The 14798-nt window shown below is 39.7% G+C and overlaps 1 protein-coding gene across 3 annotated transcripts; it reads left to right on the forward strand.

Annotated features, from left to right (window-relative positions):
• Positions 1–2513: 2513 nt before the first annotated feature.
• il2rb (interleukin 2 receptor, beta) lies at positions 2514–10865 on the forward strand. 3 transcript variants are annotated; one of them, XM_061749977.1, is made up of 11 exons: positions 2514–2809; positions 4185–4280; positions 4757–4901; positions 4986–5052; positions 5186–5279; positions 5389–5534; positions 6800–6968; positions 7724–7826; positions 8480–8549; positions 8701–9262; positions 9715–10865. In XM_061749977.1, the coding sequence occupies exons 2-11, from the start codon at positions 4199–4201 to the stop codon at positions 9774–9776; spliced, it is 1500 nt and encodes a 499-aa protein (XP_061605961.1). In that variant the 5' UTR covers positions 2514–2809; positions 4185–4198; the 3' UTR covers positions 9777–10865. The 3 variants fall into 3 exon arrangements, with proteins under 3 accessions (XP_061605961.1, XP_061605960.1, XP_061605962.1); XM_061749976.1 differs by having other exon boundaries at positions 8701–10865; XM_061749978.1 differs by lacking the exon at positions 4185–4280 and having other exon boundaries at positions 8701–10865.
• The last annotated feature ends 3933 nt before the right edge of the window (positions 10866–14798 follow it).

Consider the following 14798-nt stretch of genomic DNA (forward strand, 5'->3'; position numbering starts at 1 on the left):
TACGAATTTGTGTCTGTTTGACGTGGAAGAGTTGATATGACTACTAAGAGACACCGTATGAGCCGGAAATTACATTTACCGCTCACACTCATAAAAACCCCTCACATTCACCATAAAACCTCTTACACACAACAAAAAACACACAACTCATCATTGCCGGAGCTCCACCACACCCCAGCCGACATGGAAGGTGTTGCATCGCCTCATACGCTCCTCTTCCTCCTCAGCCTCCCTTGCTCGCCTCTAACCCTCGCCTGCTGGCACCAGAAAGCAGGGCAGCAGGAGTGTGAGGGCTGCAGCAGATCCACCACTGGCCTGCTGCGGTTGATTATTGATATTTTGTATGCATAAGTACTTTGTACTTGGCTGGGGAGAGGGAAGTCTGGGCGTCCCTGCTGAAGCTACTGCCCCCGCGACCCGACCCGGATAAGCGGTAGAGAATGGATGGATGGATAAGTACTTTGTGGTTTTTAATGCCATGCGTAGTCACACAACAACCTCTCGTTCAATTTATTTCTTTTTTTTCTCAGATTTGTTAGCCAAAATATTAGAGACTTTAATTTTCTAACAGCTCAATGGTGTAGATCACAGGTGTCAAACTGATGGTCCGGGGGCCAGATCCAACCCGCAACATCATTTGATGTGGCCCGCAAAAGCAAATCATGTGTGTCGACTTCCTGTTTCTTGTGAAAATACCAAAATTGGTCTTTACTTGTATAATGTTGACCTATTGCAAGCATTTTATGTTACCAATCACCTTTATGAAATAAATGTAATAATAGTTTTAAAAAATTTCTGGCTTCTTATTTTAAAACTTGTTATCCATCAATTTGTTGTGTATATGTCATTATATGAGACAATATTTTATATGGGTTCACAGTCATAACGGCCCTCCGAGGGAAGCCATAACTACAATGTGGTCCGCGACAAAAATGAGTTTGACACCCTGGTGTAGATGAGCAATGATAAGAAACAGAAGCAGAAGAATAGAAGATTTTTGATGCAACAGTAGCTAATACAATATCTTTTTGACTATGTCAATCTAAATTATTAGCATAATTATCAAAGACAACTCTTACATTGGAAAGCATTAAATTGCGCAGGTCTAACTAATGTTCTTTTCATCCCAGTATCCCTAATATTTGAAATGCTCTATCATCAAGGAATATCAGACTTTCTTCTTCTTCTTGGAGACAAATAATTTTTATTTCTCTCAAAAATGTCAACCTGAGGCAAATGATTGAGTCTTACACGTTTTAGTCATCAAAAAGAAAAACATTTCAGAGATACTGTATATGAGCCAGGGGTGGGCAAAGTATGGCTGAAGCCCAAAGAGCATTCTGTGAGCAATCCTGTAATATTTCTTACATTCGTTTAGCTGTCCCTCCAAAATCTATTTGTATTTATTCTTTTATTTCAAAATGTATTTATTCATTTATTTTGTTAAGTATTTTTACAATTGTTGTATTATAAATAATATAATAAAAATTACTTGTGAAAAATAAAAAAATATATAACTGTATATGTAGTTAACATTTTTATTTATTTGATTAATGAAATTATACATTAATACATATAATTAAATTAGTTCTAAGGAAGATACATTATTATTATTTTATCATTAAAATAAACTCTATTTTAAATATTTTACATGCACAACTTTTTTTTCTTTACTCATAGAATGATAAGGCCCATGAAAATCAAATGTGGCCCTTCAGGACAAAAGTTTGCTTGCCCAAAGCTGGCCTGAGACAATATGATTTGAGGACTATCAACTGAATTTTAAATTCTAGGCTGTAACTAACTGGAAGATGTGTAGAAGATAAAGACTTTGGAACTGCAGCTTCGTTTTAGATAAGGTAATGTGAATAATGAGAGGAAAATACTGGCTCAGACAACTCCAAACATTGTGCCTGGATTATAGTCATCTGGTGTGAAAGACCTATGTTTTGGGATTATTAGCACAATTATGGAAAATAATGACTGGAAGGGGTCGAAGCAATGATCCCTGGGGAATTCCATTAGTCTTTTACATTCATAACTGCCAATTGTGACTCTTTGAGCCCTTCAGCATTACAAGCTTGTCCCATGAGATGTTTGAGGACCTTTTGAGCAAGAAGACATCTTCCAACTGTCTTTTGCTGCACGTTGGGCCCCTGAAGATTTTGAGTGGTGGTGGCGCCTGCGTCTGCAGTGGTTGCAGCGGCTTTGATGCTTCTTAAATAGCCGTGTGCTTCTAAATATGGTCGATATTTGCTCTCTTGCCGTTTGGATCTCTTTTAACTGAGTTTCATTGACTTCAACCACTTCAGAGGATAACGTGAACATCTTTCTTGACAGTGCGATTGAAACAGGATGTGGTGTTCACTGTCTTTCCAGTGGAATTTGCATCTTAACTATCGTAGTAAGTTGTAATTGGGGGCGAGGGGTTCGTGACAGGTGGTGGTGGTGGAGTGGAGGGAGGTGCTGTGTGTGACATTTGCACTCACCTTCCCACCCCACCTTGGCCCGTCACTCTTTCACTGTCACTCAGCCCATCACAGGGCTTCCTGTAAAGGCCCAGACAGAAGCTGTGGTCGATGCAAGAAAATGTCAGCGGCCACCCAAACAGAACAAAGACAATAAGGAGGCAAACGAATGAGTGACAGAAAGAGAGAGGAGAAAATGAGAGCAAGCGGAAGGGAAGGAGGACACTGAGAGATCAAAGAAAAGACAATCTTTTGACTGAAGACGACAGTCCAGCAGAAGGGACGACGATGTGACTCTTTTGAGGGATGCGCTGCTGTCTTCACGAAGCCAAGAAAATCATGTACAGTATCAGTCTATTAATTACAAGATGTGCAGTATTATTTTCTTCAGCTGTATTCTCCATGATCGGATTTCTTTCTTTTCAAGTGTATTTTAATCCACATAATTTATTTATCCAGTGAGGGAAATTACCAATGGTGGGAAGTAGGTTACGGTACTTAACTACAGGATATAAATGCACTGTCTACTCCTTTCCTTTTCAAAATAGGCTTGTTACTTGTTTCAATCTGCGCGGATAAAGACGCAATGTAGGTAAAAGACAAATAAAGATAAAGTAAACCGCTGTTGAGCTCTTGACTGATTGATTGAGAAGAACAGCTGCAAGAGATTAGGAGAAACAAGATATTTCAAATCCATGGCCTTATTTAGGGTGATTTTTTGCTGGTCAAAGCTACAAGAATGATTCGTGGCGAATGCATTGTGTCTTGTGCCATCGTCTTCTGGCATTCAAAAATTATGGGCATAATCTGAAAAAGCACATACAGTTATGTTTTTTTCCCCCAGTTGTTATCATTAGCTAATTTAGTATTTTTTTGTTTGTCAGTTCATGTTATCAAAGTTATGGGAATACATAGTTTAGATACCATAAAACATCTTTTTTGTCTTAGTACGAGCACTGTGCAAGTTAATAAAAATGGAAGCTATTTTGTGATCAGAGATTTATTTTTTCCTTCATTGTGCAAAGTTAGCAAAAAGAGTACTGTATATAATTGACAGTAAAATTAATTTGTACTTTCTACTTTTGTACATAAATACATTTCAGTCTGTACCTTTTCAAATTTTACTAAAGTAAAGGAGTGTGCTTTCTTTTAGCACCTTTGGGAATTACTGTGTACACGTCGTTTAGTTTTCTCTGCACGCTATCATTTACCTCATACACTTAAAGTGACTCATTTAAAAAAAGTAATAATAAAACAAAAGCACAGCAACTGAATCTGAAAAACGTCTGAAACTTCTGAAACTGCTTGAGCCTTTTTATTAGTTAGCTCTCATATCGCATCATTCATCATTATTCTTTATTATTATTTAAAAAAAAAAGGAAAGTAAATTATCCCCCCTAAGTAGTACAAAACTACAGTGAAACGCATTTAAAGCAACGATATATTAGTTTTCAATTTCGCTTGTAATAAAGGGAATATTGTCACCACCGTTTACAATTTGTAAAATTAGTAGAGCAGCGTGTGGACACTACTCATGTAGTGGTAGGGTTACTACTGAGAGTTGTGTGCGTTGCTTGGTGCTTGACTTAGCTTCTCACCTTGTCTTTGGTCAACCGTAGTTTGAAAGAAAATTACCGTTGGAGGAAATAATGCCAACTGTTCATTCTTTAACTTGTAAGGCTTTACTACTCTTTTTTTAAATCCGTTTGTTCATAGATTGACCATACGTGATGATGGGGGCGGTGCAGCCCTACTTTATCTTGGCGGTTTTGTTTTCTCTTCATTGTCTGGACTGTGAGGCGAACTTGCAAGGTGTGATTCTTTTGGTTTTTTTATTCTGTGAACCTTCTTGATAATTTGACACAAGTTACGGTAACATCAGATATCACACGCACTGTTTTGAATCACATCGGCAGGCAGGTATAAAAGCTAGTATTGTGGTTATGAAATGAGTCATTATTGACATTTGTCACTTCAAATTATCGTTGATTTTACATGTTGCACTTTTGGTCTGTATGGTTCAAATGCATTTTATGACACACATTTTAATTTTTGACATTTTCCAAATTCTTGAATTTAATGTGATAATCAAGATTCAATATGTTAATTTGCATAAGCAAAACAAATACACAAGTGAAAAACTAAAACTGAGCAATACAGTTTTTACCTTCACACAAAGCTAACTGGAAATTCATTTTTTTAATTTGACTTTGATTTAAACCTATTTCACTTTAACTGTGCAAACCATTTCCTTGCAGGACAACCTTTAAATGATTTTTGTATTTCAGGGCTCACCTGTGTGAATGACTTAATCAACAATGTCACTTGTACGCTGAACAGTTCTTCAGTGGATCCTGGCTTAGACTGTATAATATTTGGCTACAAGAAAATCCGAATCAGGACGAATGGGGTGACGCATGCAATTCTAATCAGGTAAGACATTACTGATGTTATACAGAGCACTGCAATATTGATGTAATATGTATTAATGGGGTTTTGTATTCTTTATTAATTTAGCCAGAGCTGCAAGGTCAGAGAACGCCGTAACCTACCTCCAGGATGCAGTTTTCTCTTTGAAAATGTAGTAAGTGTTAGTGTTTTAAGGAATGTTTTCTAAAGAAATGAAGTCATTACAGTCATTTACAGTGCCCACATGTCATTGCATGGGCCTTATAATTTCAATCCTCTCATTTTAATGTCTCAATGGGTCGCTCCAGAAATTCACCCTTTTTGAGGTGATGCCCAACATCAGCATGGAATGTAACGGTGCGCTGGTCAAGAACCTCAAAGACTATAAACTCCAAAACCACAGTGCGTAGCTTTTATTGTGTCAGCTTTACATTTTTCATTTATTACCAGAACAAGCTAAAGGATGTGTGTGTGTGTGTGTGTGTGTGTGTGCGTGTGTGTGTGTGTCCAGTTAAAATGCATCCCCCAGGGCTCCCTAACGTCAGCCACACTGACAATGACACTGTGATATATTGGGGTCCAGGTAGCCCCTGCTCCGTGCTTCTCCGAAAGTTTGAATACGAAGTTCAGATCCAAAGGAGTGACCCAACGACAAAGGCAAGTGTGTGCACACGTGCTTGTATTTACATTTTGACATGTTCTCATCAGTGGGTGACCAATGGTCGACAATGCTTTAGATCAGTGCTTCTCAAACTTTTTACACCAAGTACTTTCTAAAAAATACTTAGTTCTCCAAGTACCACCCTCATGACCAGCATTACAAGACAGTAAGGTAGTAGGACTAAGTGTTTGTAAAAAATGAGGCAAAGGTTTTATTCCGAAACCTTGGTGTTCCGATAGATTCCGACCTGACTTTCAACAGTCATATTAAATCAATTACTAAAAGTGCCTTTAACCATCTGAAGAACATATCAAAAGAGTCAAGGTTTGCATGTCTCAAGGAGACCAGGAGAAGCTCATCCATGCTTTTATCTCAAGTAGACTTGACTATTGTAATGGTCTTCTGATTGGACTCCCCAACAAGAGCATTAAACAGCTGCAGGTCATTCAAAATGCTGCAGCTCGCGTTCTGACCAGAACAAAGAGGTCAGAGCATATTGCTCCAATTCTAAAGTCTTTACACTGGCTTCCAGTCAGCTTTAGAATATATTTTAAAGTTCTGCTACTGGTCTATAAATCACTCAACGGTTTAGGTCCCGAATACATGAAAGAAATGCTAATGGAATATAAACCCAGTAGGGCTCTGAGATCGACAGACTCAGTCAAACAGAATCCATAGCAAACATGGTGAAGCAGCATTTAGCTATTATGCTGCACAAAAATGGAATAAGTAATAAATCAGACCCAAGTGTGAATGTTTTTAAATCCTGGTTAACAACTCTTCTTTTTTCTCATGCTTTTTAGCGTATGTCCATTTTTAAATAATATTTATTGCACTGTACGCTGTTTTAATTGTACTTTTATTTTGTTTAGTTTTTTCATTTCTTCTCTGTTTTAAATGTTTATATGCTGTGTTTTTTCTACTATTAAGGGCATTTCTATTCCTTTTATGGGGGAAGATGATTTGAGATACTAATGTTTTGAGTTACGTGAGTGGTCACAGAACCAATTAAACTTTTTAATTAAAAATTTTAGGAGGAAAAACATCAAAATTATTGCAATAAATATTACAGGACTATTGAAATGTAAAGAGGCTAGATTAAAGAACGGTGCACACCTCTACGTTAGACTGCAGAGGAGTAACCAATGTTGTGGCAAATTTAAAGTAATCAAATATGTCATAGGCTATTCATCAGCTCAAATGCAAATAGATGTGATGCTGCTGAAAAGTCATTGAAAAATATTTTAATTTCCCCCGCCAGGAGGTTCACACATTTCCCACCAACAAACCCCAATTAAGGATCGCCGCTGGACAGCTGAAAGGCAAGCACCAGGTTCGTGTGAAAGTCAAGCCAGCACACAGAGAAAACAGCCAGTGGAGTGAGTGGAGTCCATCTGTATCCTGGGTGGGGCCAGAAGCAGCAAATCAAGGTAGAGAAATCCATTAGCATCTTGCTGACATTTTAATAGCAACATTATTTCTGTGCAAATTTGTATGCACCTTTTATCAATTACTCAAGCGATAGGCTCAACCTTCTTCATAATTTCTCTCCATGAGATTGTGAACTCTGTTTTATTTAATTTGTTGTTTTTTGGGGCTTTTTATAATTCCTTTACCCTTCTTAATTTTCCATGCTCTTCTGATTTTCTGCTCTAACCAGCTTGATTCTTTTTGTGTACTTTTTATAAATGACTGCAAACCATTCTCATGTAGTTTGCCAAAGGTAACTTACTTGTTGATTCTTTGTAATTGTTAATCTTGGATTCTTTAGCAGCACTTTGCCTGTAGAGCGTAACTTAACGTTTTGTTTTTGCCCTGTTTTTAACAACAAGGTTCTTCATTAACTCTTCAATGATCGTCATTTACTTTCACTACCACATCAATCTTCTTCAGCATTACATGTGATGTTCCCTGACTGCAGATTTGTTTGATAACCAGGGAAAGACTTTACTAAATCCATAAATGACTTCAAATTAGGCAATGTGCAAGTTTTCCTGTTTACGTTTGAAGTAACACATTTATACTCACCTCTTAAGGTTGAGATATACGGTATTTGCTGGAGCTGAGTGAAACAACCAGAGTGTAACTGTAGTTAAGATAAAACAATTTCTGAACTTGTAGTTGCTAAGTACTTTACGTGTACAGCGCATACTATGCATGTGAACTTTCTAACTTTTTATTTCAGAATGGAGTCTGGATCTGACCTTTGTAATATTAGCGGTTTTGATCAGCTTGTGTGTCATGATCGTCATGATTCTGGTGTTTTACAGATGTAATATTAGCAAAAGGTGAGTAAGGTGTGTGTGTGTGTGTGTTCATCTGTTTGTAGTTTTAACCACTTTATTTTGCATCGTACTTCTGAAACTTTGATGCAAAGGTTTTTGTCACCTTGAGTCATACGAGATGGTGGGAGTGCAGTTCTACACGACTGTCAACAACAACCACAATAATAAACTTATTGTTACCGTTCGTAGTCAAAAACTTTTTTTTTTTTTTCTTTTTTTATGTATCGGATCGAGCGGCACGGTGGCCGACTGGTTAGAGCGTCAGCCTCACAGTTCTGAGGACCCAGGTTCAATCCCCGGCCCCGACTGTGTGGAGTTTGCATGTTCTCCCCGTGCCTGCGTGGGTTTTCTCCGGGCACTCCGGTTTCCTCCCACATCCCAAAAACATGCATAAATTGGAGACTCTAAATTGCCCGTAGGTGGGACTGTGAGTGCGAATGGTTGTTTGTTTGTATGTGCTCTGCGATTGGCTGGCAACCAGTTCAGGGTGTACCCCGCCTCCTGCCCGATGACAGCTGGGATAGGCTCCAGCACGCCCGCGACCCTTGTGAGGAGAAGCGGCTCAGAAAATGGATGGATGGATGTATCGGATCGTTTCAGATCGTGTGGGTGTACCTCAATAGGTGGCGTGCCTAATAGTTCTTGTACTATTTCAGATTCCTCAAAGCGAAGCCAGTTCCAAATCCTACAAAATACTTCCAAAGTCTCCATAGTGGGAATTTAAAGGTAAATAACATATATACAGTAGATATAGATATAGATGATTATGCGTATACAAATAGAATGGTTCTGAATATTCCCCCGACCCCCAGGGGAAAAAAATCAATACTTTTCAGTGTTTCTTATTGTGATTGTGAGTTTGGTTGTTGTTCGACAGAAATGGCTGAATCCTAATTGTACTGCTGCAACCTTGGACAATGCCCAGCCTCTCAACCACATCTCCCCAGTGGAGGTGTGTGAAAGCTGGGATGCGGGTCCTTCCACGTTCAACCCCTCCAGCTCCAATTGTTTCCCGCAACCTCCGATCAACATCGAAACGTTGGCTGGCTCAGATGAGAACAGGCTTGTAGACAATTTGTCCGCATCTTCGTCATGTTTCTCTAACTTGGGCTACTTTGTGTCCACCTCCTGCAGCAGCTCCTTTCAAACTGAGCCCAATCCTGTATACTTTGCGCATAAAGATGATGTTCACATTCCGCACAAGGCACATAATGCTAACCTTCACCTCTCTCTCCACCGTTGCCCTACTTTGGCCAAGTCTCCAAGCTGTGAGAGTTTGAAGAGAGGGACACAGAGCCCTGACTCGGGCTTTTGTTTTGGACAGGGAGATGTGGAGGTCAAGGAAGATAAACAAGGTGTGAATGGGGAAAAAGACCAGATTTCAGGTCTTTGTAGCTCCTCACAGCTCAGCCTCACTCTCCGTCTTCCAGTGCAGACAGGTAACCCCTCGACTCCTCCTGGTTTGTCTCAGTTATCTTCAGATAGAACTCAGACGCATGCGCCTTTGCTAGCAGCAAATGTAAGCGCTGCAGGCTGGCCTGTTGCTTGTACAATGTACAGGCCTTCCTCTATGCCAGTAGAGTCGTGCAAATCAGGTTACTTCATCCTGCAAGAGATACAAACTACTTTTAGCAACGCGTCTATCTGAGCTCAGTCTGAGATGGAGCCCTGCTGTGCAAACACATTTTCTGCTGCTGCTGCTGCTGAAAATTATGATTATGATGATGATTGATTTAGTGTATCCAATGATTCTCAAACGCTGAGCCGGTAAATTATCTAATTTCACATTAAGTCCATGTACAGTGAAAATAAGTTTGGCTTGTAAATTTCACACACGTGAGTGTTGTTTCCATCCATCCATCCATTTTCTGTACCGCTTTATTCTAACCAGGGTTGCGGGCGTGCTGTAGCCTATCCCAGCTATCATCGGGCAGGAGGCGGGGTACAGCCTGAACTGGTTGCCAGCCAATCGCAGGGCACATAGAAACAAACAACCATTCGCACTCACATTCACTCCTACGGGCAATTTAGAGTCTTCAATCAACCTACCAGGCATGTTTTTGGGATGTGGGAGGAAACCGGAGTGCCCGGATTTGCCAAATTTGAATGATTAAAAAAAGCTATATAAGTTATATAAAATGTCCACCCCACTCCAAACATTGGGCATGTGCGCCGAATGCTACCACGCCTCACTGAAAAATGGATGCTACTTCGTCTAGCAATTTTTTTGTCTTCACATGTTTGAGATGGAAACTATATCCGTTTAAAGCCTCTGGTGACTAGAATATATCCCATCAGGCCATCACAGGGCTTTCCATACCACGATGAGAGTCGCTAGCCATCAGTGAACTCGTCTCAGCGGACTTTCACCAAAGTCGAATCAGTCCTTGCTTAGCATATGTACCAAATAAACAGCAAAGCAAATACCTCTGCACCGTCAGCTTTAAAATACTGTTCTTTTTTTGTTATTAGGAGCTGCTAAATGAATTATTTTTAAAATATATCTGTAATGTTGTTGTACTGTACTGTAATGATATGTGAATGTAAAAAAAATAAAAATAAAACAGTCTGCAGCATCAAGTTATACCCAATATAGCGCCTTTCAATTGACCCAGTGACATTTTTATATAATTAAAAATAAGTAACTACAAAATAATAACTACTAAAAGAAAAGAAAAACTATGATGAGAACCCTTTGGGGTTATTTCTTAGTTGCTCATTAGCTTCATTTACATAGACAGAATGCTGTGTCATACCTCAATGTCGAATGGGCACAAATATTTGGGAAGCTGTGAAGTTGATTAGATCGTGTGTATCGTGATTTGTGCATTTCAATCATTTCAAGCTATGCAACGTGAGCTGCCATGTTGTGTAAAGTAAATCACTTATCTCACGTAAACCAGTCTTTAAGAGAATTGAAATGAGGACTCTGCTGTGTAGATGGTTTATTGTTAGTGTTCTCACTTGCTTGTAGCGCCTAATAAATTATGTCATACATTGATATCAATGAAATCACCAGCAATAATAATTGTTTATTCATTCTGTTGTCTTTGTTTGTGGTTTGTTTGTGTGTGAGAATCATTCAGGTCATTCTGAAAACATGCGGTACATTTCTAGTGTTCTCAGTGTGCTGAGACCAAACAATAAAAAAAATGATAAAAATAAAAATGGGTCACCCTATGACTTCCTGTGTCGCAGTGGAAAGTGGGCCTGAGAAATGGGCTGAAGAAGACGTGCGTACGCATGAGCATCTACTTCGAGTGTTTCCATGTCTTGTCAGGTGGTGCCGGCGGTATGAGAGCGTGTGTATTTGTGTGCGGTTTGACATTTTGCTCTTGCCACAGTTAGCATCATTGGGTCAATTCACACTGAACATACAACAGCAATCAATGTCAGTGAGAAAACCACAGCGATAATAAAGTGTGATTGAAGACACGAATATTACACTGTTACAGTCGTGTCGTATCATCTTTTATCTATATAGCACTTTAAACACAACCTCAGTTGAAACATTGCAAATCCAACATAAAACATAACACAATTTAACATAACATAATTTAAAAACAGTAAAACAAATATCAAAGTTTAATAAAACAACACACAAATAAGACACCCACAATCTCATGCTGTGTTGAAAGCCACGAATAAAAATGGGTTTTAAGGTGGGCTTTAAAAAATGGACAGTGAGGATGCTTGTCTAATGTGCACCGGGAGGTCATGCCGTAGTTTGGGACCAGCAAAACAAAAGCTCTATCCTCTCTGACCTTCCGCAAAGACTTCGGTACATCCAGAAGCAGATGATTAACTGACTTGAGGCACCAGGCAGCGGTGTTGACGGTAAGGATGGAGTAACAGCTTAGAGAGGTAAAGCGGGGCAGGACCATTTAGATATTTGAAATCAAACAACAGAATCTTACAATGAACTGTAACGTGCACACGCAGACAGTAGAAGGAAGCCAGAATTTCATTTATGTGCTCCCTGTTACGTGTTCCATTTAAGAGGTGAGCAGCAGCATTTTGGACCAACTTGAGATGTTTGAGGGAGGACTGACTGACTTCAAAGTAAAGTGCATTACACTAATCCAGCCGAGGAGTGATGAAGGCATGCATTACTGTTTCAAAGTGCGGCTGTGTCATAAAAGGTTTCACCACTGCCAGCTCTCTGAGGTGAGAATAGCTTGATATAATTATCGCACCAATTTGTAGAGCCAATTTAAAATCACTGTTCAACTTAAAACCCAGGTTTGGGACTATCGACTTTACAAAGTGTTCCAAGGGGCCCAAGTCAATGGGTGAGATTTACAAGCACCACTGGGTGAAAATGCCAACACTTTGGGTTTCTTTCAACTAAAATCTGAGATGTTCAAGACAATCCAAGCATGAATGTCTTCAGGACAGAATAAAAACAGTGTTAAGGAGAAGGCACATAAATCTGATTGTCATCAATGTAGCAATAGAAGGAAATCCCATGCTTTCTCCAGATGAATGCAGGTGCAGCAAATAAAAAGAGAAAAACTATGGCCCTAGAATTGAACCTTGTGGAACCCCATAAAACAGTGGCGAAGAGCAGGACTCAAAACTATCAAGGCTTACACACAGATTATGGTCTCTTTTAACGGTTCTCTAGTAGTGGCCTAAACATGACACTGACCTAAACATTTGTATAACCCCAATTCCAATGAAGTTGGGACGTTGTGTTAAACATAAATAAAAGCAGAATACAAATCATGTTCAACCTATATTTAATTGAATACACTACAAAGACAAGATATTTAATCTTCAAACTGATAAACTTGATTGTTTTTAGCAAATAATCATTAACTTAGAATTTTATGGCTGCAACACGTTCCAAAAATGCTGGGACAGGGTCATGTTTACCACTGTGTTACATCACCTTTTCGTTTAACAACATTCAATAAACGTTTGGGAACTGAGGACACTAATTGTTGTAGCTTTGTAGGTGGAATGGTTTCCCATTCTTGCTTGATGTACAGCTTTAGCGGTTCAACAGTCCGGGGTCTCCGTTGTCATATTTTACGGTTCATAATGCGCCACACATTTTCAATGGGAGACATGTCTGGACTGCAGGCATGCCAGTCTAGTACCCGCACTCTTTTACTACAAAGCCACGCTGTTGTAACACGTGCAGAATGTGGTTTGGCATTGTCTTGCTGAAATAAGCAGGGGCACTCCTTGCATGGCAGCGTATGTTTCTCCAAAACCTGTATGTACCTTTCAGCATTAATGGTGCCTTCACAGATGTGTAAGTTACTCATGCCATTGGCACTAACACAGCCCCATTCCCTCACAGATGCTGGCTTTTGAACTTTGCGTCCATAACAATCTAGATGGTTCTTTTCATCTTTGGCCCGGAGGACACGACGTCCACAATTTCCAAAAACAATTTGAAATGCGGACTCGTCTGACAACAGAACACTGTTCCACTTTGCATCACTCCATCTCAGATGAGCTTGGGCCCAGAGAAGCCGGCGGCGTTTCTGGGTGTTGTTGATAAATGGCTTTTGCTTTGCATAGTAGAGTTTCAAGTTGCACTTACGGATGTAGCGCCGAACTGTATTTACTGACATTGGTTTTCTGAAGTGTTCCTGAGCCCATGTGGTGATATCCTTCACACATTGATGTCGGTTTTTGATGCAGTGCCGCCTGAGGGATCGAAGGTCACGGGCATTCAATGTTGGTTTTCGGCCTTGCCGCTTACATGCAGTGATTTCTCCAGATTCTCTGAACCTTTTGATGATATTATGGACTGTAGATGATGAAATCCCTAAATTCCTTGCAATTGTACGTTGAGGAACATTGTCCTTAAACTGTTCAACTATTTTCTCACACACTTGTTCACAAAGAGGTGAATCTCGCCCCATCTCTACTTGTGAATGACTGAGCAACTCAGGGAAGCTCCTTTTATACCCTATCATGGCACCCACCTGTTCCCAATTAGCCTGTTCACCTGTGGGATGTTCCAAACAGGTGATTGATGAGCATTCCTCAACTTTCTCAGTCTTTTTTGCCACCTGTCCCAGCTTTTTTGGAACGGGTTGCAACCATAAAATTCTAAGTTAATGATTATTTGCTAAAAACAATCAAGTTTATCAGTTTGAACATTAAATATCTTGTCTTTGAAGTGTATTCAATTAAATAAAGGTTGAACATGATTTGCAAATCATTGTATTCTGTTTTTATTTGTGTTTAACACAACGTCCCAACTCCATTGGAATTGGCATTGTACATAAGGACATGTTTGTATTCCAAATACTGTATGTGCATAAGATTAAACTGAATGGAAACACTCAGAGAACAAAAACATCGTATAATTTTACAAAAATGCAGATGTATTTGTTAAAGTATGAGCAGCCGGGTGGCAAAATTTAAACAAAGGTACTACACTCAGCAGCAACAATTCAAATCTGTCACACAGAGAAAATGCAGGCCACAAGAGTTGAAACAAATTCCTCTGAATAATAGTTTTGTTTGCCAGTGACTTGGCATTCACCAGGCCAATCCTGGGGGGAGCTGGAGAGCCTGTATCGGTGCAACATGGATCCAGAGGCAGCATCCTCAACAGCTGCGGGTTCATCCTGCATTGAGAAACCCGGGGAAACCAGTTGCAGCGTTCCTCAGATGAGCCGGTAACAGGTACCTGGCGGGCATCAATGAGATTTAGGAAACAACAGCGCCTAACGAGCTGAGTAACTGTAGTCCCTCGCTGCCATGTCTCCGTGGAACACAAAAGGCGATACTTAGATACTGGAAGCTGAACACCAAGACCAACTAGACTGATAAGTCGCAAAAAGAAATACTGACATTTTTCAGGAGATAAAGTTTTGAGCATTTGTCAAGTCCTACACTTCAAAAAATAAAATAATAATAATAATTCAGGTTGCTGTCACAGCCCCCAGAAGGGCTGGACGCCCTGCCACACTCAAAACAGGGACCCTGGACAGCCATTTTCATATG

The sequence above is a fragment of the Phyllopteryx taeniolatus genome, chromosome 16, assembly GCF_024500385.1.
Source record: "Phyllopteryx taeniolatus isolate TA_2022b chromosome 16, UOR_Ptae_1.2, whole genome shotgun sequence".
Lineage (NCBI taxonomy): Eukaryota > Metazoa > Chordata > Actinopteri > Syngnathiformes > Syngnathidae > Phyllopteryx > Phyllopteryx taeniolatus.

Bases quoted from the DNA above. Each gene is read 5' to 3' on its own strand.
- il2rb (XM_061749976.1), top strand. From the start codon at position 4,199: ATGATGGGGGCGGTGCAGCCCTACTTTATCTTGGCGGTTTTGTTTTCT. The intron at 4,281-4,756 runs GTGTGATTCTTT...TTTGTATTTCAG, and splicing joins CTGTGAGGCGAACTTGCAAG to GGCTCACCTGTGTGAATGAC. The intron at 5,280-5,388 runs GTGCGTAGCTTT...GTGTGTGTCCAG, and splicing joins CTATAAACTCCAAAACCACA to TTAAAATGCATCCCCCAGGG.